General features: G+C 39.3%; 1 protein-coding gene across 1 annotated transcript in view; it reads left to right on the top strand.

Annotated features, from left to right (window-relative positions):
* The window catches only part of TENT4B (terminal nucleotidyltransferase 4B), a 39,167-nt gene that overhangs the window by 5,474 nt on the left and 7,196 nt on the right, over window positions 1-26,497 (top strand). The window contains 4 exon segments of the mRNA XM_039721351.1: window positions 15,996-16,119; window positions 21,247-21,293; window positions 24,042-24,162; window positions 25,165-25,272. Of these exon segments, the coding sequence (XP_039577285.1) occupies window positions 15,996-16,119; window positions 21,247-21,293; window positions 24,042-24,162; window positions 25,165-25,272 (400 nt within the window).

Genomic DNA, 26,497 nt, shown 5'->3' with positions numbered 1-26,497 from the left:
GTTGCCTGATTTATTGTTACATTATTTGACACAAAAGCTTAATGTAGGTGAAACAAACACCTTTGTGCACAGACTTCTGACTTTTGGTGAAACAGCAAGGTGTGTGCATGCACCCTCTGTTAGAACAGTTACACGTGTTTTGGAAAACATAGGCTGCAGGTGAATTCACTGTGAACATCACACGTAAAAAGGAGTTATTTGGAAAAATCCATAGACATAAACCTGCTTGCTTCCTGAAAGAGCCTGCTAGGGCAGTACTCTGTGCTCGCTCCGAAGCTGCGCGTGCCGGCTGTGAGGTGGAAGTGCAGGGATGTGACTGGAGTGCAGATCCTTGCTTGTACCCGTCTGAGGAGAGCCACTGTCACTCTCTGTCTCGTCCTGAGTCATGCCACAGCACCCTCCTGGCAGTAGCCTTGTGACAGCTTGTGCAGTTCTTGGAGGCAGTCAGCTGTGCTTTATGGAAGTGAAAGCGGATATTTCCCCACAGCCTCCTGTAGTAAAAAATTACTTCTTTTGGAAGGGCTGGGAGAGAGAAACAGGTTTACTAGGGATGGAGATGTGGACTAAAGGCAGTTTGATGAAACCTTTTGAGAAATATATGGTGAATATTATATAACAGTATTGCTTGAGGTTTCAGGATTTTGGAATAGGGCCAACATTTCGTCGTGTTTTGTTTAAACAGTTTAAGGAGGACTTCAGAGGCTGCTGATTTCTGTGTGTGCAAGGGCACAGCGTGTGGATGTATTCTTGTGAACTGTTCTGTTTTCTCCAATTCATATCTTCTGTTTGGGATTTGGATACCTATTTACCTTGGAGTGGCTATATAAGGAACACAAGTTTGGCAGACTTTTTTTTGGTAGATGGAGATGTCTATATTAAGTAATAGGAAGAGTGTGTCATTCCCTCTCGTGTGCTTGCTGATTCCCAAGAGCTGCTGTGTGTTTTATGCTGCAGTATGCATTGAAGAAGGAGGATCTGTTCACCCTAAATCTTTGTTAGTGTTATATTAAACCATATTGGGGTTGTAGCTCTTACTTTTTAATTATCAAACTGTTAGCATAAAGTCAGTTCTAGGAAGCCTGCTATCATATTGTGAGTCCTGGGAAACACAGATAGATGGAAACCTGTATCATGAGAGCATGTTATTACTTCTTTTTTTCCCCTTCAATTTTTTTTCTGCTATCTCCATATAATACTTTGTTCCTGTCCATTTCTAATAATTTATTTTAAATTAAAATGTTAAGTCTGATTTTCACTTTGGGAATTCATTTTGGAAAATTTAAATGTGGTTTTCAGAAGCTGTGTGCATAACTTTGCTATTGAAATGATAGAATAGGGTAAAATAGGAATACTTAATATTTCTTTTTATTGATCACATCATGTGGGGGTTCTGAACACATCTTTCAGTGTGGTGTATGTTCTCCCAAAATCGTGCATATGCCAAAATTTCAGAGATGACTGTTGCTTCAAAGCTTTTTGTTTATGTTGTATGTGATGTAAAACAGTGGTTCCTGTGCTCTCCTTGCTGGATGTTGGAACTGGCAGCAGGAGCAGAATGCAGCCGAGAGCCAGCTTAGGTGTTGTGCTGAGGGAGGGAGTCGTGCTGGTAGTGATAGAGCAACACAACCAGTGAAAAGCTTGCATAATACATAAGATTTGCATATAACCAAATAAATGCTATTGCTGTTCTTAGTGGGTAGTTGGAATGTTAATTTATTATTTGAACATACTGGGAATTCTTAAATTATGAGTGTTTCTCTTTTTGAATTGTCTTTTTGGATGAACAGCCAAAGAGTGCTCAAAATGTCATGAGTATTTGAGTATTACTTTCTGTGCCTTTGCCTAGAAACAGGGGCTAAAGGAAATATTTCTATAAGCAAGAAAAAGAGAGGAAAACTGCTGAAGTCGATACGAGCTTCAGATGTTTTTCCTAGGCTGCAAATAGCTATAGCAGGAACAATTTGAACTTTAATCATTTTGTAACTTTAATGAATAGATAACACAGCAGGAATTTTTTTTCCAGCAATACTATGAACTTAGGATATCGAAACAGGAGACAGACATGAATCAAGGGAACAGAACTCTTGTTTCTGGGTTTGTACAACTCTCTCCTACACATCAGTAGAGCCGGTATAAATCTTCCCAGTAACTGTATTGGTGATGCCTTTGTGTTCTATCACAGTCGTGCAGTCAAGGTGTCAGTATTGCTGCATTCAGTACAGCTCTTCTGATCCTGCCTGTCCCTGGTGCTTGTCTTCCTGACCCTTAAGGCTGTGTCACAAAATCTGTGTGACACTGAGCTGCACAGATTGTGTCCCTTGGGGCTGCCAGGCTCTCAGTGTGGGTCACGGGTGGGAGGGCAGCTCTAGCACAGCAGCTCAGAGTGGGGGGGAACTGGCTGCCTGACTGAGGCTGGGGTTGTCTTGTGCTGGGATACAGCAGCATTTCTTAATTTTGTTCCTCCTGTGACAACAATTAAGATTATTTGGCAGGGCTCATTCCAGATCAGCCTCTCTGACAGTATGATAGCATCCTCCATGGTATGGCATCTACCTCGGGTTATTCAAAAGTGATCTTCAGTGAAAGAGGCACAGTGTTGCTGCAATTGCTTGAGAAGGCTTTATGGTGTGGTATTTTGCATGACCATACTATATTGCGTGCATTGTGCAATTTTTTTGTTTTGCATTGCATTTCTTAGGATTTTTACTGGACAGCAATGGTAGCAGAAACATAAAATCTAAGTCAGTGTTTGTGCACCTCCACTCTTCTGTCTTGTTGGTATGATCTCTTATTGGAGAAGTAGCCAACACTGTATTGAAGAAGCTAAGACAGCATGGAGGAAATAGTATTGTGATTCTACAAGTAATAGACTATAACAAGGGACAAATTCGAATATTAAAATCCTCTAGAACGTCCAAATCAGGGAAATGAGAGTAGTATTCTGTTATAAGTGAGAGGTGTGCAGATGAGTAGCAACATTGGCTGATCACCTTCACTCAGTGTAGATTTACTGTCAGTTACATTTAAGTACACCCATTGAAAGTATCATGTGATTTCTTACAATTACTTTGTTTATGGATGCAGTAACGCCTGAAAGAACTTGCATTAACCTGTCACAAATATTAAGTCTAGATAAGCCTTTCTTTAAACGTCTTCTAAAATACAGCATGCAGCAATATTGTGCTGTAGTCTGAGTGATGACTAAGGTGATGATCTTTCTGTTATGAGTCACGGTGTATAGTCTCAAGACAGGGAGTCCTTAATCAAGTCTTGTTGACCCTTGCTGACCACTTGATGCTGTGTTTAAGCTAGACTGAGGAAGTGTGATAACTTACTTTCTTAAGCTTTCTTAATTCTCACTGTTAATTTTAGAGCTGTTCACTTCCTATGTTACTTCAGGAACAGCTATATTTTCCTGTATGCTACAAAAAGCAAGTGGTTTTTGTTATGGTTTTGAGGGTTTGTATTGTTTGTTTCATTTCAACAGGGTTGTTATAAAAAGTATACTCCTTTCTGTGCATTTGCATTCCTCCCCCTTATCCCTCAGTAAGATTTTGGCTTTAATCTAAAGTATGCATATAATTTCTGAAAGTGGTGTGAAGGACTTGTGCCTTGCATCTGGCTTTATCTCTTATGTATTCAGAGGCACTCCTGGCTGACAAGCTTTCCACAGTTGCCAGTTCAAGTATTGAGTTAAACATAGTGTGGTGAAGGAACTGTCTTGATCTGAATAATGGTCATGATTGCAGATCACAGTCTTAGGTCACAGTACTGAGTCAGGCTGAAAAAATTAGGTCCTAAGGTTAATTTTATTTAATTTTTGCTTTGTTCTGTCACACTCTCCAATTGGGTGATTCAACTCATGTGTTTAAGAATCTTCTATATACTCAGCCTTCTGATTGTGCTTCAGACTCAGTATCTTACACTCGTTCATCCATGGGGAATGACTACTCTAGTAGTCATACTTGGCAGCTACTCACATGAGAAAATTTTCATGTTGATTTTTGCCTTGAAGAACTAGTTTGTTATTGAGGTAAGCAGCTTCTTTACATGTACCTCTACTTCCAGCATCAGGTGGAAGAGAAGTTTGCCTCATCGAGCTGTTAGATTGCTCCCTATGGTACAGTTTTTGAGATGAGGCTGAAAGGACAGTACAGTTCTGCTTCTTTTGCTGTCTTATAATTACTTTGTACATAATGTGCATTGTTTTCTATCTAAATTTGAACTAACCAGTGATCTTCTGAAGCTGTTGTTGTTACAACCTGGACGAGGGGCACGTACAGTTGGTAAAAGATAAAGTTTCAATGGCAGTAAGTAACAGTGTCAGCTCCTGGCATAGAAGTACCTAGGAGTAAAGAAGACAATAACTGTATTAACAAACTTCCTCCCTTGTTTTTTTTGCAGTGTGGTATTTGCCTGTAGGTAGCAAGTCACTGAACATTATATGCTGTGATAGTTCACTTCAGCCTTTGGTGCTCTGAAGCAAACCTGCTGCAGGCATGCTGAAACATGCTCTTTCAGTTGCTATTGATTTTGTACTTCGTGGAGCTCACAGCGACCCTCTTACACCTTTCTTACAACTGGTCACTGCTGCATCTTCTACTCATTTTTTGGGTACACAGGACACTTCCACATAATCTTCAAATTATTTTTAGAGACTGTTTCCAGCAAGTGAGTTGGATTAATCTTGAGGGTGTTCTGAGAGCTCTGCACAGCCTTTCACTCTACATTTGTTTCTGTTGGCAGTTCTCAAATGGAAGTGCATTTGCTGCTTCTGTTGTTCTGTGCACAAATGTGTCAATGCACTTGTGGGTGGTGTGAGCAGGTGTGCCAAGTGAGGGATGCCCCATCCTGGAGTGTTTTCCAGTAGTCACCTTTGTGATACTAGGTCTGAGTCAGACCATTAAAAGTTCCCCTTTTTCCATCATGTGCTGATTCTTATTTCTTCATGTCCAAGCGAAGCTCAGCACTTGAGGTAGTTGTGTTTTTACTAAGTCATCTTTCAGTATGGATTACTCTTTTTAAGATTTTGGCCTCAGGGTGAGTATTCCAGTGCAGTATTTTCTAGTATTTTCTTCTCCGCTAAACTACTTCTTCATAGTTTTCTGACCGATATACTAGTTGAAGCTTCAGGGGAAATAAAGAAGATAAAACCCCGTGATTTGATCCACATCTTTTTAAGATTTTGGCCTCATGGGAAGTATTCCAGTGCAGTATTTTCTAGTATTTTCTTCTCCGCTAAACTACTTCTTGGTAGTTTTCTGACAGATATACAGATATACTGAAGCTTAGGGGAAATAAAGAAGATAAAACCCCATGATTTGATCCACAGGGTTAGTCAGGGAACAGCTTCTCCAGGTACTTGGAAGGATGAGATCTGTCACCTACGTTAGAAGAAGAAGAAGAAGCATTTTTTGCAGTTCGTGATGTGGAAGCTCTTAGGCGTGCATGTTTATCACTGGGCTGATAGAGGTGACCATGGGAAACATTTTTCAGTGATCTGCTTAGGTAGTGTTCTTTTTGATTGTTTTTGTTTGTAGCTTTCTGTCCTGTGACGATAAGCAGAGCAAATGGAGGCTGTTGACTCCAAAATACTTTGCAGTGTTACTGCTCCTAGCCCATGGTGTTTCTGGTATCTGTGCATCCTGCCTTGCAAATGAGAGTATCTGAGGACAAGAGAACAAATCAGAATATGAACAGTTTCTAATACATACCTTTAAGGGAGCATAATACTACATCATGAATCCCAAAACGAATACTGTTTAATTTTTTAATCTGAAGTGAATAGTTCACTGTGCACACCCCTACTGTAAAGACAACAATTCATCAAAATAAAAAGTTACCTGAAATATTCTTTGTACCTTTGCTATAGTGGATGTGATTGTTCCTTCTCTTTCAAAGTGCACCCACTGCAGTTGCTTTTAAGCATTTAGAAGTGAAAGGGGGAGTTATATCTGTGATATTAATTTTGCCTGACAATGACAGCAGGGCATCTAAACTTGTATTAGTACTGTAGGAGAGTGTCACCAAAGTAACAAGTAATAAGCGGGTGATAAACTTGTTTCAAAACAGGTAACTTGAGGTCGTTCTTCATTTTGCTCAGGGAATAGAAATTTAACCTACAAACTCAACCTTATGGTTTTAATTGTAATTGAAATAATAACTTTAGATATTTTCATAAGAAGTTTTGAACACTTCTGATATAGGAAATGCAGCAAAGTAACTCGGGGTTCAGTTTTGTATTCCTTGAATGTTTGAAAATGCTGTGCAGAAATCCCTCCTCTTGAAGAAAAAAAAAACCAAAAAAACCCTGAAAAAAACCCCACCATCCTAAATCCCTCCTCTTGAAGAAAAAAAAAGAAACAAACAAAAAAACCCTAAAAAAACCCTCACCATCCAAAAGACTGTGAATATGAGAAGATGCTGGAAAGGCTTTGGAATCTGCATTGACTTTCCAGATGGCATACTGGCACTTCAGATTTAATTTGAAAATGTTCTTATTCTGGAGCTGAAAAGTTACTAACAAACTGCAACTGTAGCTAGTTATTGGACTTAATATTTTTATATTAAATTATTTTCAGTTTGATCCCATGTTCCTGAAGGAGAGGTGTTGAGGGTTTTATTCTGTTCTTGGTTCCCCTGCCTACTGAGCAGTTACAAAGCAGCTTTGCTGCACAGATGGATGTGCAGAGGGTTTCTGGAGCGAGCACGGCACACGCGGGGTGTGTAACTGATCTGTGCAGCCAAGTGTGGCTGCAGCACCCCAGTGGGAGCCCTGACCCCAAAAAATGCCGTTTGTCTTGGCTTCCAGGTGAGCAGGGTAAGCCTGGCACAGTGGTAGTGTCCCTTCCTTCTTAGGGATTGCTGTGGGCTTGTTTGGAGTGGACATTTGAGAGTGTAAATCTACTCTGATGGAAGGAGACAGGAGTTAATAATTACATTGCTCTCCATTCTTTCATTTAACTAATCTCTCAAGACAAATAATTTATCAAGTCATAAACAAGAATATTGGCCAGGCAGAACCCACTGTGTGTGTGGAAGTAGAGTTTTCTCCACTCTGTTCTTTGTGGGAAAACCCTATGCAAGGCTTGCCAGGCTTCCTGTTGGGTGACCTGCTGCTGTGCAGGTATCTGTGGCAAAAGTCTGCTGCAGGATTTTTGCTCCCATCAGAGTTTTCAGGTGGAGGTTTTTTCCCAAGCCTGTTATCCTCCAGCAGTACTCATCAGTCTGCTGGGAGTGTGTTAGTCTCGCCTCTGTCCAGATAGCATGTGGTGCCAGTTATCAGAAGGTCACAGATTGTTTGTTTATGTGATAATATTTACTACACTAACAAAATAGGAGCAATATACAAGAGCTGTATAAAGATCTGTGCTGCCTGGCTTTATGGAGACTGAAGAAAGGCAGATTACCTGAGCTGCTGTTTCCTTCTAGTTTGGTTTAATGGTAGCACCACTGGTGTGATTTGCAGAACTGATGTAATAGACCTTGATTTGTTTTAAAACTCCCTGCTCGTTCCTGTTGTGCTGGTTCAGAGGGGGTCAGAGGTATTGGTGTGTTACAGTAATTTAGTAGTTGTAGCTTTTGTTACAGCTCTAACACAAACCCAAATGCTGCTGTTTTACTGGGAAAGGTTAACTAATTAATATTAATTGAACTACTATTGATACTGATAGTTACTTTTACTCGTTAAACTCTTGTTTTAAAGCAAACTTATAAACTGTTGTTTGGTCTTTCTGAGTGCTTTTTTTAAGCAGAGGGAATTGGCAGGCTGAGGAAATCCTAATTCCCCACTGTAGGAAAAAGATACCTTCAACTTCTCAGTGTTTTTAAATGTTTGGAAATTTACCTGAAGCTGTAATTCCAGAATATACGAAGTGCATGCTAATAGTTGCACTTTAAGGCTTTGAAAAAATATGTCTGTATTTTAAATGATGAGTCTGCAAACTGCGTAGTCTGTATGTGCAGCTGTTCCAGCAGACTAACACTGCTTTGCAAGTGAGCTAAAGAAACAGTGTGGCTGTCTTTTATAGGAGATGTTAGAATTACTGGTGTGTTTCAAGATAATTAGATATTACTAGAGTTGAACTCCTTGACATTATGAAATAAATCAGCTTCTTCCCACTGCTGCTCTTCCCACTTTGTTTTTGCTGCACAAAACCTTTTTCTCCTGCTTCATCTTTTTGTTTTGTAAGTACTTTTTCTTTCAGATCAGTTAAGGTAACAGTTCCTCTCTTTTTTTTTTCGCTCCTCTGTTAGCAAAATGCATCTTCCATCACCTGAGGGAAGAAAAGCAACAGACTCTCACAGCACTTGCTTACAGAGTTGGGAAGGAGGGATGATATGTAGATACTTTCCAGGGAAGAAATAGAAGGTTATTCCCACACATGCAGTGATTCAGCTAGATTGTTTTTATGTACAGTGTGACTGAAAAAAAAAAAAGGCAGTGGGAAGTAAGGGTATTTCTCAAAACAGTCTTTCCAGTTGGCTTTTGATGTTTTTGCTGGAAGTGCTGCAAAAATAAAGAGCAAGACTGAGAATGCATATGGCATGGATTTAAAAGCCAGTGGATTAGTTCAGATCACTTAGTGGTAGGACTAATTCAAGCATCTGATTTATAATTAAAGTTCAGTAGGATTTTTCCCCCTCTTGAAAGACAAATTTCTGTAGGAAGAATTCTAGTACATACAAGTGTACTTTAGGAAGGCAAAAGCACACAGTGAAATTTATAAACACATTAAAAATGCTCACTTTTACCTTGGTAGGAAAAGAGTCTGTTACATTACTTCTTGACTAAAGAATATGCTTGGGAATTTTAGTCAGAAGTAGCTCAAATCAGTTTAAAGAAGAGAGCACTCATGCTGATTCAGACAAAGGGTCTGTCTATGAAATAAATAAAAAACTGGAAAGATAGAGATACCAGTTTAAATAATTAAAAAGAACTGTCCACATTTCTTCTTTGTCCAGGGTTTTAATGTCTCTACTACACTATGCTGTTTCCATAAAGCAGTGCTATTTTAGTGCCTTTTATGATGCAGTTAAACCCGTAAGTTAATGTAAAATACAGAACATAGGTGAAAAGAACAACATTAATTTGAGGGATTTGGGGGCAGTGGGTGTTGATTGGAGGAAGAAATAGGCTTTCAAGTATTTGCACAGGATAGAAAGTGTAGGTCTTGTAGTGTAAATTTAGTGGCTTTTTATTTCCCCCACAGCTTTTGAAGGAATGTGCATAAGCAATCCACCATAATTGGTGGAAGTGAACAAACTATCTCCATGTTTTCAAAACTCAGTATCAGCATGATCAGATTAATCCCAAAAGACTTTAGTCCTAGAAATAAGATCAGGGTTCCTAAATAATTTACATATTTGTGGAAATTTTGCTCTCCCTTGGTCCTAAAAGGCAATTTTGTGAATTTCACAGCAGAGAACAAATGTTAGTTAGAAAGAGCAAGCTGTTCTTGGGTAAACCCTGAAAGCTACCAGAGGTGGTTTTTTGGGTGTAGCTGTGCCCTTTGAAGTTCTGCTTGCATCTTTTCACCCTTTGCCATCTTGGGGGGCTCAGGGGGTGAGGCTCCTCCTTGGACCCCCACCAGCTCTGAGAAGAAGTGGCTGCTTTACCTGAACTGGTAAAGCTGGTGAGATGGAGCTTGGCTGACTTTGCCTGGATGGATTAGGCTGGTTTGTGTAATCCTGTTATAACAGGCCCTGTGTCTGGGAAGCCAGGCACGGGTGGCAAACACCTGGGCTGCAGTGGGCAGGGACAGATCCAAACCTATTTGCCTGCCTGTCTGCAAAGGGAAATTCTCCATTTGCACCTTTGAAACTGTTTATACAGTGGATATCCTGATTTTTAGTGATGCTTAGCAATCTTATGGCAGTGGAATACCTGTTTTCTCTGCATGTCTCTTTTTAGGTAAACTGTGAAAAGATGGTCTGTTAAGCTGTAATTCAAATGGGAGAACTGAAGAAAAAATGTGTGATATCAAAAACCCAGCTCCTTAAGCTTTCCTTGTTTTGTCAAGTTGCTATTATGGACATGTTTTGGGATGTTTGATTTTAAAGCTCTTGTAGGGCATAAGTGTCTCAAAATATGGCTGCTATGTGACCTATAATATATTGATATGGTTGAGTAACTAAGGATATAAAAATTGATAGTCAAAGTCTCTGAGGCTTTTGAAAATTGTTTCCTTTATTATGCATAATTTTATTTTCTTACGAGGAGTGATGTGTCAGTCATCATTAAACTTAAGAGCCTATTAAATCACCTGCAAATGCAGTTAAGTGGTTTTTTTCAGTAGCTTAAGCCAGCAAATATTAAAAGGATTTGTCTGCTATGGAGGCCCAGGTGGTAGGGAAAGGACCTCAGCAGATGCTTCATATTTACAGTTCCCTTCAGGACTCTAATGTTTGGTTTTGCTTGAGTTTGTAGGTGGGAAAATAATTTGTGATCTTTACAGTGTCTGCTGTTGTTCCTACTTTGTTGTTCAGCACATGTAGATGGTAATAGTAACCTAGAAAATATTATATTTTGCTTGTGGAAGAGCAGTGTTAAAATTGAAGGTTAATTTAGGAAGGTGTTGAATTCCATAATACAATTGTCAGAGTGAGGATTAGGCTTTCTGTGTCTTTGCCTTAGTGCAATTGTTGTTTAAAACTATTTCAGAACGAAGTAGGTCATGAATAGTAGGGGTAAAGCTTTGTTTAGTTCATGAAACTTATGAAGTTTTGGCAGAATTTACCAATACCATCTTTTTCTTAGTAAAATACCTTCGGGGGCTTCAAACTGAAGTTATTCTCTCGCCCATGCAATGCTAGCTTTCCTTTTGGGAGTGAAGGGATGGATGCAGATTGGATTCTTAAGTATTGATGCTTTCAGTGGCTGAAATACCTCAGGTTCCTCCTTCACATTCTTCTCCAAAGACAGTTATAATCCTGAAATTCTACAGTATTTCTTCTTGTTTCCTTCAGTTTTTTTAAAATTTTTTTTTTAGTCAAAAGGAGACTTTAAATGATAGGGGCAAATAAACACTGTCCTTTAGTAATTATTTATCCAAAGAAAACTCAGATACAAAAGGCTCATTTAGTGCTGCAGGACTATGTTGCAAATATCCCTTAAACTCTTAAAGTTTAGAGCATAGAATTTGGGAAAATGAAAGTCACCTGTGTGTTCATTGCTTGCTTCAGACCACCATCCATGGAGTTTCTAATAAATTTAGATTTTCATCATTCTGCATATGAAACTTTCTTCAGAAATCCTGCCAAAACAAAACTATAGTGCATGAGCACAAGATGATTTTTTGAGCATAGTTGATATCCACTGTTTTCAATTATCTTCAGTGACATTGCAAATAGCCTTTTGTGTGCAAAGGAATATATAAGCCCAAGGCAGAGAAGCTCTTTGAGATGGATGAGCAGAATTTTGAACAGTTGGAGCAGAAGCCATGGGTAACGCCCTGATGAGAGAAATTAGAACATGCATGCCTGCGTAATTTCTCCTGTCAAATGAGGAATAAAGAGCCAGAGGAGAGTGAAGTATAGCACAATTCCAGAATGACCAAAACAGGAATTTTTAAAAATAAAAACATTTATTCTAGTTAGTATAATACAGAGTGTTGACACAAAACAACACTTAACTGCTATCCTGTGCTTAAGCAAAAAGGGTCAGAATGATCTTGACCTTGCTGGCTACTCTGCTTTGGCAGGACTGGGATCTGCTTTAGCAGGACTGGGCTCTGCTTTGGCAGGACTGAGCTCTGCTGCTCAGTTGCTTGTTGGGACCATGGGGGCTGAAGGAATGGTCTCACCCAGCTGTGGCTGTTGGCTCTGCTTTGGCAGGACTGGGCTCTGCTTTAGCAGGACTGAGCTCTGCTGCTCAGTTGCTTGGGACCATGGAGGCTGAAGGAATGGTCTCACCCAGCTGTGGCTGTTGGGCACTGGTTCAGTCAGGAAGCTTCCTCCAGGCTGTCTGTGAGGACAGTGGGCTGCTCATTTATTCTGCATCTGGATCAGAGTGCAGAGAAGTGACACTTGGGTTATTTCTACTTGTGTTTCACATTGTGAAGTCTCTCCCAGTGTCACTCTTGGTTCCAGTTCTGGACTTGCAGCAGGAGAGTTGTGCTGGTTTAGGTGTCAGGTAGCTGAAGTGCACACATCAAGTGTATGTGCTAGGCACATTATCTGTGTGCTCTGCATATCAAACAAATGACGTTTTGTTCATACGTGATTAGTTTTTAATTGATTGCCAGATGTGCAACAAGATTCATACTCCAGGACGACATCTTACATAAAGGAGCTTGAGATTCCTGAGTTTTACATTTGGAGCCCACAAGTTGTGCTACAAAATGAAGTAAGCTGTGATCAAACTAAGTAATGTAATGCACTATGTTCCATAGTACTTGCTCCTCACAAAAGCTGCAACTTTTCACCTGAAAGACTTGAGTCTCACAGTCTTGTGTTCCTCTTGGGGCTATTCAGAGATGTTACCATGGGAAGTCATTCTTGTGATTACAACTTCTTCCACCCATATTTTATTTTTTTAATGATGCATCACTGTCCCACTCAGTAGGACATGATATTAACTTGAGTGGCTTCTCTATAATTCTGTTCTTGCTTTGAAATTCTGATGGAATCAGATTACCAGACTTGAAAACAGGTGTGATGCAAGTAGAACTTTGTTTTAAAACCTATTTAAAGAAAGTGTAAGAGGGCTTTTTATTTTACTTTCTCCATGTGCTAAGATTTCCTGAAGTACAGGACAAAGACCCACTTGTTTACTCCTATTTGCTGTTACAAAAATGGCAAACTAATGGTCTTATGCATGGCAGGGAGTTCTTTCCATGCATTCATCCTAAGTATGTTTTGGGTATGCTTCAGTATGACTCTGAAGCCAAATGAAATATCTTTCAATAGTGAAATCAGGTTTATTACAGTGTAATTTCCTTCTATAAACAAGTCTCCTTTTAAAGACTTTTATCTGAAATTACTGATGAATGTAATGGTATTGAATAATAAAATACTATTATGATGCCAAAAAGAACATCTCAGTCTCTTTGATCTTCATTTTGGCTAAATATAGAAAATTTCACTAGAGACTTTTGTGAACAGACTCCATTAATCCTAACAAATTGTTTTGAAAAACAGCAACTATAATAGATGTTGATTAAGACAGTGAATAACCTTGAGTTTTAATTTTCAATACAGCATGAGTTAACTCCACATTAATTGGAGTCACGCCTCTAAGTCATGTTGTACTGCTCTGAAATCCACGTGTGTCTGCTTTTGTTTGTCTTGGCTTTAATTAATCATTCCCTTATTTCTTGGCAGCAGCCTGTTATTGGGCAGGGAAATATGGATCCAGGTGTAGTCTTGAGCCCCTGTAGCTTCTGCCTGCCTGCTGCACACCATGGCTCTGTGCAGCACAGGAGGTCCTGGCAGCAGGAGTCTTGCAGCAGATGAAACACAGATATGTCTGTGCTATTTCCAACTGGAGTGCTGATGAGAACTCTTTCTAGTAGTCTTAAGCCTTTCTTCTGTCATTGAAGAAGATCAGATTTCATTCTTTTCTACATGTGCAGTGTTTACTAACATTCTGTGCATGTGTAATGTAGGTTTGTGTTTGCAGGTAGCTTAATTTTTTGTTTTGCCACAAAGCTTTTCATGACTACCTCAGAATAAGAAGGATCCCATTCAAAGAAATGCAGACATCTGTTATTTATGTTTAGAAAAAGAAATACATCTGGTTCTGACAGCACATCATTATTTTATGTGCTTCTAAAGAATGCAGCAGTTGATATAATTATGTGGATTAAGAGTGTCAGTGGAGTTAATAAAGAGCAGTGCCCTGAGAACTGCAGTGTGTGTATGGCTTGGCTCTCTGTGCACTTTGGGGACCTCTTTTCTGATTGCCTTGTTCTTTCAGAGCTCCCTGATGGGACAGGGCAACAATTAACTCCCATAAAGCATGAGCCCAGGAGCAGCTGGGCCCACTAATGATGGACAGTATGGATTTGTGCTGTGCCATGCATGAATTTCTCCCCTGGGATACTCCCTTGGTACCATCCCAGCACATCTCATGACGTTTAGTGCCCTCAGACGGCATGGTATTGCTCCTCGTGGCTCACAGTGCATGTGGGCATTCAGTCCTTGCTGAAAACACTGCTCTGGGGCAGTATTTTCGTGTGCCTTTGGATGTAACCAGTCTGCTCCAGCTGGTCCAGGGGAGCAGAGGCAGAAATGGGGCTGTGTTTCTTGATCAGTTCCCTACTGAGTAGCCCCTAAGATAGACTTGACTCCTGTAATCTACTTCATCAATTACACCTGAAAAATAATTTCTGTTTTCGGGAGTTTAATTATTGGGGGTTTACCCATTTTCCTTGTTACTTTTGGTTTTGAAAGCTAGATTAATGGTCAAGCATGTGGAAACAAATTAGCAATTCAGTGCATGTGACTGGCAGCGAGGACAGAGTGAACTTGGTCATTCAAGTGCTCGACTTGTCCTTTATCACCTTTATCACCTACTTCTCACCTGAATCCAGTGCTTGCACTGGGAAGATAACTGTGAGAAAGTTTAAATGCCAACAGATGGAACAGCAGTGAAGAGTAGAGCTGGCTGAGAAGCTGAAGGCAGAGTAGTCAGCGTGGTGTAAGTTGTAAGTGGTGGTTTGGAATGTGCACATTAACTGCAGGATATAAGCTTCCAAAGAAAAGCCAGAAAGCAGCTGTGGGAGGAGGTAAGAGATGTGCTCTGTCAGAGGAGTTTTTCTCTTAGCCTTTTCTGTATAGGGAGTAATGGCAATGGCCACCCCGAGCTGCCAGACTTTTGTGGCTGTTCCCCTAACTCGGGGGTGGAGGGAGAGAAGCTTGTGCCACTGCAATATTGGAAGAATTTAACACAGGTGGTTTGAGTTCTTTGCCTGCTCTGACTCTGTTAAACACAGCTGTCGGATTTTTTAATCAGTTTTGTTGACACCTGTATACAGCTTCCAGTTATTAACATTTGATTTATTTACATGTGTATGCAGTAGGGAAGTATTAGATTCCCCATCTCAGCTAAGGGCTTGGTCTTAATAAATTGCTCTCTTCTGGTGGTCCCTCAGAGCTTTAATGAAAGATGCAGTTGTACTTGGTAACTAGAAACAATACATTCTTAAAAGATAACTAGCTATTACTGTAATGGTCATTGCAGGAAACAAATGAAATTAATTTAGTTACTCTGTGGCTGGAATTACATTATTAGTCAAGTTGATGATGTGTTTCTGGTACTACAGAAGCACAGAAATTTGTAGCACTGTATGAAGACATTTTTATTTCAGCTCTCGTTACAGGCAAGCTAAACATAACTTACAATGAAAAGCACATGTAATATGGTAAATTATATATTGGTTAACTGTCTGTCAGTCAGTTATTCTCTGAGCAATTGCTGCTACATGTGTACTACGTATTTTCTGGGGTTATGGGGGGAGAGAACATTTTTAGTTTATGTGACTTCTATAAGCAGTAAAAGAAGCAGTTTTTCCAGCTCTAGTACTGGCACAATTACTGTCAACTTTTGCAAGTGTGGTACTGAATACAGACTGCTGCCTGAAGCTCCCTGCCTGGTGCCAAGGGGCTGACTAGGAAGTGTTTTTGTGAAGTGTGTACTCAGAGCTACAGCTGCGTTCATGGTTGAAGACTGAACCATTTCTGTGTTATGCTGGCATTAAAATAAAGTGTGACTTTCAATGTGAATTGAAGGCACTTGGACTTAGGTTTGCTTCCATGCTTTTAGCAAATCAAGTGCAATATTGACCTGTTGGCATAAGAAGCTAATGTGGAAATAAATGCTACAAAGTGTTATGAATGTGGATTTTTTTTTAATTGCATGCTGCTCTAAAATTGCCCCTTAAGGAAATTGAGAACTAGGAGCTTAAAATATTTTTTGTTAGAATAGTTGATATTTCATTTGCATGTGGGTTTTTTCTGACTCTTTGTTCTTTCTTTTTTTATTTCTTTCTTAGTCTTCATGAAGAAATCATTGACTTTTATAAGTATATGTCTCCCAGACCTGAAGAAGAGAGAATGCGGATGGAAGTGGTGAACAGAATAGAAAATGTTATCAAAGAGCTCTGGCCTAATGCAGATGTGAGTAGAACACTGTTTTATTTGTTTATATATAAAAGCAACATTTTGTGCCTATTTACTTTATGGAATATTGAATATTGCAAATGCTGTTTTATTTTTCCATCTTAAACATAAAAAGACTTCTGGTGAAATGAGAGAGGTGATCTTTCTTTCTCAAATAATACAGATCTTCTACCACACATAGGATGAAAGACAAGTCAGTCCTTCTGTAGTCAAAGAAAAGGCATAAAGGTGTGGCAATGTTTAGTCTCATGAATATTTATTTGATAAGATGATTGGGAACATATCATACATGTATGCATGTGTTGTGTTTAAAGAAATCTTCTGAAACTCCTATCTTTAGTAGTAGGGCTTTTAGTCCAAAGGCCTGTGATCCTGAATAAATTAAGGTGGTGTACCAGCAGTGTCGTATTACATAGACCATGGTATTTTTAATAGGCAGTTATAGTAAATTGATACATTTTACAAATTAAAAAAACTTGGGAGTCTGTGTTTAGGAAGAAACAAATCTGTAGATCTGTGTGCTAAGCTGTGTAATGCCTCTTTCCACTGTAGATGGGTTTTTGCTAGTACATACTCATTCAAAACAAGAGTTTCTCCTATGCAGAGCTATGGGGGTTTTTTTTTATAAAGGTTAGATTAAAAAGAAGACAGAGAAGTTGCATTTATAAGTCAGTATGGTTTTATGGGGACACAGTTGGGTTTCTGGCATAATTGGATCTAGTTTAATTGTATTCTTCTACTAATATTGTGTTCATTTTCAGAATGTAAATTTCTAGCTGTAGTCATCTATTTGTAGATAACAGTAGCTGAAAATAAGGGCTTGTTAGCCAGAATAGCAAACCAGATTCAGACAGCAGAATCTCTAGTATAAGGAATGCTCTTTGATCCTGCCACAGTAAAAGACAGTGTTTTGACATGAGTGACTTAAATCCACTGTTCATTTCAAATCTTCTTAACCTGTTTTTTGGAATGCCTTTTTAGAAATCAGCAGAATACGACAGAATGTGAATTCTGTATAAGCTCTGTGTATGTGATGTGTGGGTTTGTGTGTAAAATATTCTCACATTTTCCAGGAGGTGATTGTTATGGACAGTGTATCAGAGAGCATGGTATGGAAGGAGCACTCTCCACTCGGTGATTGCTGCCTTTGCACAGCTGGAGGGAGGTGTTTTGAGTCATTACTCCACATATCTGGCAATTTTCTCTTTGAGCAAATGCAGTAACCCTTCCCTGGGAACTGTGTAAGGGAGCAGCCTGTACCACAGGTGTTAGACAGCTCTCCTCTAACCCAGTGAAACAGTCAGGTGGACCCCAATCCAGAGCAGGAGTGGTCTGACAGGCAATAGTGTAGAGAACAATGTGGGTACCACACCCTGCCAGTGCCTTGCAGGAGAGGATTTCACCAAAACCACTGATGGCATCAACCTAGAGATGTTGCAATTTCCTAAGCAAGTTTGTGTGCTGCAAACTTAACTAGTTTAATGAAGTGAATGGATTTGTTATCAGGAGATCTCTCTTTGTTACCACTAGCCCTTTGAATGGGCACAAGAACATACTGCTTCCAGAAATACTCTGTAGGACAGGCTTGATCTGTAAAAGTCTTTTGTATTAAAAGTAACTTTTTACATACATATGTAGCATACATATATGTGTGTGTGTGTGTAGCTTTGCATCCTTGAGAAAATAGTCTTTCTTTAAGCTGCTGAAAGATTTTGTAGCCACCAGGTATTTAAGGAGGGGAAGCAAATACAAGTCCTACCACAGGCGACAGCTGACCACTGGGCTTAGCTGTAACATGACTGAGAGGAAGCACACACTGTGTAGTTGAAAAACCAAAGTTCACTTTTCAATTAGTGCCAGTTAAATCTGCCAGGACTGTCTGTCTCTGCTGTGCTTGAAAATGTTAGAGAGAGAGAGCGTGCCAGTTCCTTTTTCTCAAGTCAGTAACTGTTCTTCAAAGCCCAACTGCACTTTGTCTGCAGTTGTTACGTTGAGGAAGAATTCTCCTTTTGTATATCCTTCCATTTTCTGGAGGCTAAAAGAGAACTGAATGGTGACAACAACATTACTGTGGTGTTATTTTTCTAAAACTTATTTTGCCAGATCAGCTTGGGAACTGAACTACTGAACTCAACTGTGTTCAACTTGGACAGTCTCTTGTAATTTTTCAGTCCTTTGAGTTAATCACTAACCTTTTGACAATCTGTGTTGGTTTAGCTACTTCTAAGATTCAAGTTTTGAGTACATGCTCTGAGAAGGTGGAGTGTTATCTGGTCCAATGTCCTCAGCTGTAGCTGTAGTGTAAAGTGATGAGTTAATGTTTAAGCTGCTCATTTTGAGTCGTAGATACAGCCAAACAAGTTTAAATAAACTTGGAAGTTAAACATACACATTTAGCTTGTAGTCTCTCACTAAACACATAGGTAAGACATAAAAAATATATAAACACATAAAAATCAGTTACTAAGAAAAGAAAAAATACGGCTTCATGAATTTAAACATACGGAGAATGTACATGTAGAATGTGCCTGAGCACGTCCTTTTTTTTCCCCTTCCCCTGTTCCACTTAGAAAAAGGCTGAAAAAGCAGATGGAGGGGGGGTAAAACTAGGTATCCTAAACTGTTACTTTATTTATAGAAGTTAGCAATTGTGTCATTTGCTCTCTTACTCAAGGGAATGTGCTTAGAAGGAAACATTCCTAGTAAGTGAGAACTGTTCTTGGCATCAGCAGGGCTCTGACCATAAGAAACACTTTAATTATGTTGAAACCAAACAACCCAAAACATTTACATGAAAACTTCTTAAGACAAAGATTTTTGACAAGTTCAGTAGTAAAATTTAGCTACTAAACAAGTAAGTACTTACGCAGTCAGATTGAGGATGATATCCTCATGATATCCTCAGCTTCATGTCTGTGTGACCACATAGATCTGAAGGGAATGTTACATATTTCACACACTTAAATTATGAAAATACTATGACTGCGAATGAAGGTAGAAAGATGAAATCTATTTAGTTTGATAAACTTCAGAAAATTCTGCTGAGAGATGTAGACTAAAGGGAAATTAAATTGGCTGTGGATGTACTTTTCATTGTTTTGACAGAGGGATTTTGGTACCAGAAATTTACCATGCTTTTGTGGGTTTCCAAGTTCTGTTGTGCTTGGTGAGCATGTATTTGGACACATACTGTAATCAAAGTTCCTTCAGGAACTCTGGAATTTAATATTAAAAAGTTCATAGAAGTGTGGGATAAACAGTAACCACAACATAGAGGAGTAGGAGTCATTACAGTACTGTGAAGACTGAAGTTATCTTATGAGTGCAAATACAGATCTCTGTCCACAAACAACAAAAACATTATCAGCAGCATTGGCACACCACAAAAACTGATGCTCACAGCTCAACATCTCAAGCCATAACAGTGTTCTGTTTTGGGATGTTTTCTATACTTGCATGGCTACAGAGCCTCAACTATTTAAATTCAAAATTGATAGTAAATCAAAATCCTTTCAAATTTGTGTTCTGATTTCTCCACTCTTTCATGTTTCCAGTTTTTCTGAGAGAGTGGTTGAAGTGTGGGTGTGGGTTTCTTTTTTAATAGTTCAGTGTTTCTCATACTCCAGATTATTGTACAAGAGCAGATGTTGTCTCATTCCTTTTGGTAAAGGTCATATATGTTGTATCAGTAAGTTTATGAATACTTTCAGGGTTGTTTATTCTGTAAAGGCTCTCTTTGCTGTTCAGCTGAACACACTATTTTGTTTGATATTGTGAAAGCACATTTAGTTTTTTCCAAACCATCAGTGGCTGTTTTATTGTGCAAAAACACTTTTCTGGTGGTTTTGGTGCCCAAATGAATCCTGGTTTGACTGAACTCAGTTTCACAGAGGGTGCTTTTATTGCTACCCTGGATTAAAAACAGTGATTATTATTAGTATTATTACATTCTTAGCTTGGTGATGCCTTTATGCTTTTGTACAATACTGATGTTCATGCTGTGGCACCTCTCACAGTCTTTGACAGTTTAAGAAGCTATGAACTTTCAATATTAAATTGTGTATGTACTTTTTATTGGGCTTGGGGTGAGGGGCTAAGAGGAGTGAAGTGATAAAAAATAATCAGGAAGAAGCGCTCAAACTGCTTCTTAGTCTACTAAAGTATTAAGGCACTTGCAAAACATCATCTTTTCTTGTCTCCCCCTTTTTCTTACCCTGAAGGGGAAAAACATAAAAAATGGGTCACTTGACATACAAATAGGTGGCAATCAAGCTGGTGTATGAGACTCATTAAAGCAGAATACTCAAGTGTGTATAAGGTGGCTCCAGGAAACACATCAGAAGAATGGCTGAAAATGAGCCCAAATATGTAGACATTTTTCACTTTGAAGTCTCCCCAACCCCCCTTTGAGACTCAGCACATGAGTCCGACCTCCCTGCAAGGCTTGGCTAAGTACTGAGAGCGTGGTTTTGGCAGCTTACAGGGGAAACCTGATGGTTTACACCTCCAGTGCTAGTAACAATCCAGCATAATAAAGTAATTCTGTGGGATGTGAAGTTTTATGAAACTTTTGTTTGTTGTTTAAGCAGAAATAGACAGAGTTGTGCTACTTGCTTTGTAATGCAGAAAAAAAGGGGGCATGATAGAATTGGGGTTTTTAAAGTATGCAAAGCAATGGAAATACATTAAACTTCAAAGTGTTTAAATACTGAGAGGTATACTTGGAGATATGAAAACAAAAATCAAATTAAACTGATACTGTTTTTCTTAAATATTTTGTCATCGTTAAGCATTTCAAAATCTTGCGTTCTTGACAAATTGGGTTTTTGACAAATGTGGTCATGGGAACAATTTTTACATTGTAAAGCAGTTGTTTATTAGAAAAGCCAAAGTTGTTAATGTATTATGAGACAAAACAATGAGGATCAGCTGTTTGTAGTACATTGAAGATGTGTATGCTGTAACAGAAGTGTTCAGTGCCTGTTAGCAATACCAGAATCTACCAATGGAGGGTAGCAATAGCCAGCCTTTACAAGCAGCTTAATAAACTTGGTCTTCTGAAACCTGAAACATTTCTTAATTCGTCCTATATGTTTTCTTATATATCCTTTTCTTGTGTTTCAGGTGCAGATATTTGGAAGTTTTAAAACTGGGTTATATTTACCTACAAGGTTAGTAATTTTTCAGTGTAAATTCCACACAAAAGAAAAGAAACTTGTTGGACCTACAACCCTTGGGTTATTTTTCTGCTCTCCCAGGATCTGTGTTACTTGTGTCAATACTTGTTAGCTAAGAAAGTGTTAAGCTATTAGTTCTCTGCAAAATGTACGGAAATGCAATAAATAAGACTATTGACTGTAACACGTCTATATAGATCTTGCATGTATCAGTAGAAGGTTCTGAATTACCATGTGGTTAAAAAAGGCTTATGTTGGGATTTGGCTTCAATACAAAAAGAAGATATTGGCCCTAAAAGAAAAGCTAATTTTTTTCTCCACAGATGACTAAATCAAAACTTTTAACATCACATTGTTAATATTAGTGCTGAAAAGAAAATGTTATATACAGAATTATTTTTTTTTCTTTCAGTCTTCTTTTGTGAAATCTGTACAAAGTCAACATCTGCCTTTTCCAAATTTATCGCTAGTTTTCATAAATAGTGTTTAATCAGTGACACTGGTATCTTCTGTGTAGAAATTGTGTGTATTTATGACAACTAAATAGAAATGGAGTGAAAGGCTTAAATGGCTGTAGGGGATAAACACATTTAAATAGCATAAATCTGAGGATAACTTTTGAACTGAGTTCCACACTTTGGGAACAGGAGGACATCTAGTACTGACTGCAGGTGAGGGCTATCCTCATCATTGTTCCATCTCTTTTTGGAAAAGAAAGAACCTGACAGGTGCTTTAGTTCCTGCTTTAGTTTCAGGTGTTGTAAGGAAGTCTAATTTCTCAGTTTTTGTTTGTAAAGCCAGAAGTGAGGTGTACAAATACTCACTGTTTTCACATTTGGCCTCATTCCTGGCCTTACTAAAATTTATTTTAAATAGGCTTAATTAAATATGACTTGATGCTGGTAATGCTAGAGAGATATTCCTGGCCACTTGATGGATATTTTACTATATTTGCTTGATTGTTTTGCAACAGATATAACAAAAATGTTTTTCTGTTGTCATATACTGCCTTTCTTGCATCTTTGTTTCAGGTGAGGTTTGGGGGAGAACAAGTGCAGATGCTTCAAATACAGTACATAAGCCCACAAAAAACCTTCCTGTGGCAGTGCTTGCCAAACTTTTAAAATAGTCATCATTTTTGTGTTGGTCATTAATTCACTGTTGCCTTCTATCAAAGCTTCCCTTTGCCCTAGGTTTTCCCTACCTCTCAATAATAGTTTGTTTAGATTTTAGGCTCTGGGATTCAGAAAGGCCTGAAGTGTGTTTTTAATGTGTCTCTTTGTTGGGATTTGCTCTGTAACCATTAGCTTAAGCTGCTGGTGAAGGTTTGGGCGCACAGTGCCTTTGCTGCTGGATCTCTGTGTACATTTGCAGGCAGTGTCCATGCTCAAGGTGGCAACAGAGCTGCTTTTTCTCTCTTGGTGTGCATCAGGAAAATGTTTCCTGTTTTTAACTGTCAGCAGTGGGTTTAACACTAATTTAGTTTAGAAGATACATGTCCAGCAGCATTTCCTGCTCTGCAAGCCAGTTTTGAACACATTTCTGAAAGTGGCTTGGTGCTGCCTGTCCTTGTCAGCCCAGTGGTCTGTGGCTGAGCTGCTGCTTCAGGAGACAGCTCCTCTAATGCACATGTGGTTTCTTGGGATTGTAAAAGCAGTGGTGTTTGTCAGTCAGCAGATCTGTAGAATCTGTTGCAGGGGGAAGTATTTCTAAACTTTTTTGTGTTTTCTGTTACACAGTTTTCCATGTCTCTGAAGCACCCTGCTAGCATAACTGTGGGGGTACACTCTCACCTCCTTGAGCTCCTGGCCAAGCAGGGGAATCAAAGGGCAGCAGAGAGGGAGAAGCTCAGGATCTCACAGTAGCCCTCAGTGGCTGCAGATGTGACACCAGCCAGCCTTTGAATTTGAGTTCAGGGATTGGATTAGGGTGTCAGCTTCCTGTGTAATGAAATGATTCTGTGTGTGCATAGGGAGGAGGTGTAGTAAGATGGAGACACCCCTTCAAAGAGTGAACTTAATTAGCGGCTTGATCTTATTTAATAGCTTGTTGCTTCCTGAAGTCCAAGTTGCCAGGTTTTCTTCTCCCTTTCCTTGCTCCCTGCTCTTGGTACCACAGGCCAGCAGCTTACCCTGTGCCCTCTGGTGCTGTGATCATCCAGAAAACCAACTTAGAGATGCAAAGAGGCAGGAAATTACCCAGAATGTTCTGTGGGTCCTTTAAAGGAGCAGTGAGGAAGGTTTCTGCCAGACCCATTAATAGATTTTTGATTTGCTGTGGATTAGGCAAACAGACCTGGAGCAAGGGAGGAGACAGGGTCATGCATGTGGGGATAGAGGATGGGGAACAGGACTTTTCCTTGTGGTGGCAGGCTGTTAAATGGACATTCCTGATGAATACAGCCCAAAGGTGGTGATTCACAACAAGTTCATTTCTTGCTCTGAATCACTCCAGAGAAGCTGATCCCTCTCTGCTCACAGTGTAGCCTGAGGAGACTAATTTGAGGCTTTGCAGTCTAATTGATTTATGTTCATCTGTCCCCACTCTGGGTAACCTGAAATGGCCTGTATTTCCCCAAGTGTAAGAGTTCATCTCCAGCCATTTCCTTGGAAAAATCAGAATTAATTATTTGGTTTAGCTATGTTCTGTCAGCTTTATTCAAATTATATATAGATGTCAGTTGTTTGTATTTTAAGTGTGTTGGTCTTTTAATTTGAATAAATTTTTTTTTTTCCATTTCAGTGATATTGATTTAGTTGTGTTTGGAAAATGGGAGACATTACCTCTTTGGACCCTGGAAGAAGCTCTTAGAAAGCACAATGTAGCAGATGAAAACTCAGTAAAGGTTTTAGATAAAGCAACTGTAAGTTTGGGGGAAGAGGGTGTTCCCTTGTTTTAAACTAAATTTCTAATCAAAGAAAGATGTTGGTTAAAAGAATGCATTTTTATAAGCAGAAACTTATTTTGTGTATTAAATTTGAAATAGAACATAAAGAGCTTATTTATTTAGTGTGATTTTTATCACTGACAAAATAATTGATAGTGCAATAACAAAAGCATTTTTTCTGTTGTGGAAATTGTCTGATTTCATATGCACAATATATTGCTTTTAAGAGAGATTGAACTAGTCAGTGTTGTGCATTGATGTTTTTAAACCGTTTCTGGACTGAGTTTTTACATACGTAAATAATTTATTTTTTCTTTCTGCAAGTAAGCAGGTATAATCAGTTCTCACAAAGAAATACTAAGTATACAGCCTTGTCTAAATAGGTGGTGGTATGTCTTGAAAAAAATATATTAATTCCATGATAATTTCCTACCTTTCTTACCTGTAAGAGTTGTAAGAATATTGATGTATCCAAGTCATAGCTATTATTATTTGATGGTCACTCAGATGGAGACACATCAGAGTACTCTCCATATCTTGTACTTCTTAACTGAAGTTGATTTTGGTGAGGAAGTGATGACCCCAGTGACATGAGTCGTGTCATTTCTGTGTCTCCAGGACCATTTCTCTGTGTTTCTCCAGTGTTTGTCTCCCTCTGGTGTCTGTGGTCTCCACCAGAGCTGAGCTGCTGCAACAGCAACTCACCCAAACCCATCCAAAATAAATCACCTGGAAGGTGAAGCATTAAGTTCTGTTCAGCAGGACAGTAAATTCAAGATAGTGTTTATGAGCTAGAAAAGCAAAATTTATGTAAACAGATTGGCAAGGCAAATGAGTTCATAAATAGGAGTCCTGATTTCACTATCTCCTCTCTATAAATTCATAAAAAACTTCAGGTTTTCTGGTGCATCTAAGTTACAAATGAAACCAAGTGTGTCTTGGAAATCTGTATTGACTTATTGTATCTTTCTTTTGCAGGTACCTATTATTAAACTGACAGATTCCTTCACTGAAGTAAAAGTTGATATAAGCTTTAATGTACAGAATGGGGTTAAAGCAGCCCAGCTCATCAAGGATTTTATCAAGGTTAGGCAACACTCACAGAACTACCCGCTGAGTATTTGATGACTTAATTTCATTTTCTGTTTTATTTTAATTGTATCCTTGCTAGAGATACACTTTTACTCTGTTGTTTTTTGTTGTCTGATAATGCTGAGGCACATTCTTAAGTTGTAGATATATTGCCTTAAAAGGCATGAAGATACTAAAATACAAGAATGAAATGTGGGGTAGTTTTAATGGTACAATGATTAAGAAAAAAGCACTATTCCTTTTTTTACGTGTTCTGCTCTTTTAACTGCAGTTCATTGAGCTCTGCACTTCTGAATTTCAGGATGGGAGATAGTCTCCTTATGAAAGCTTGAGGGTGTTTTTGTGTGTGAAAGCATAGAAAATCAAGTTGCCTGGGTTACTTGTGACCCTTTGGCCTTGGCTCAGGGGGTGAGAGGGGTCTGTGTCCCTGGGCATGGAGCAGGAGCTGTGTGTGGCAGCAGGGACGAGGCTGCAGCCCAAAGAGCAGAGCAGGTCTGGTGCCAGTAGCTGGGGTCGGCTCCCAGCGTGGCAGAGAAGTGGCCAGTGAGGATGTGCAGGCAGTGGGCAGGGCCAGGATGAGGGTCAGGATCAGCAGCAGTGGTGGCTCAGGCTCACAGCGCAGGGCAGCAGCTCTCGAGCAGAGTGGAGGCACTCCCAGCAGGGCTTCCCACACGGTGCTTTCCCACAGGGCTGCTTCCCAGCAGGCTGAGCCACGGCTGTGCAGCTGTGCCACACCACAGCTGGCCTCGAGCACGGCAGGAGGAGGCTGTGCTGAGGAGGAGGAGGCTGTGCTGCTGTGGAGGGGCCTTTGTTTCACTTGGAGAAAGCTTGGCGTGTTCTTGTCAAGTGACTTGGTTGGTGTTCTTGAGGCACTCTCTAGATAACATTGCAGGGCATTCTCTTGGGTGTTATTTTGTCCCACATAACTTCAGTACCTAACTGAGATGTCATATTTGGTATTAGGCTTGGAAATACCTCTTCCTCTTCCTCCAGGTTATTTAGGAAATCTGAGGCAATTGGAGCCTTTATTAAGGGTATGCAGTTTTCCAAGAAAAATCCCATCTTTAAATTTTGGTATATACTGGTATTCAACACTTCAGCTTGTGACTGGAAGTTCTTAATAGTTCAAAATCTTCACTTAGATAGTTAGGGATCTTCAGTTAGATAAGGCTCCCAATACTCACTGTAAGGCTCATACAGAGAAGTTCTTGGCAAAATT

The sequence above is a fragment of the Passer montanus genome, unplaced genomic scaffold (assembly GCF_014805655.1).
Source record: "Passer montanus isolate IOZ18808 unplaced genomic scaffold, ASM1480565v1 scaffold45, whole genome shotgun sequence".
NCBI classification, from domain to species: domain Eukaryota; kingdom Metazoa; phylum Chordata; class Aves; order Passeriformes; family Passeridae; genus Passer; species Passer montanus.
The sequence above is the reverse complement of the archived record's forward strand: the minus strand, read 5'-3'. Positions and strand labels throughout refer to the sequence as shown.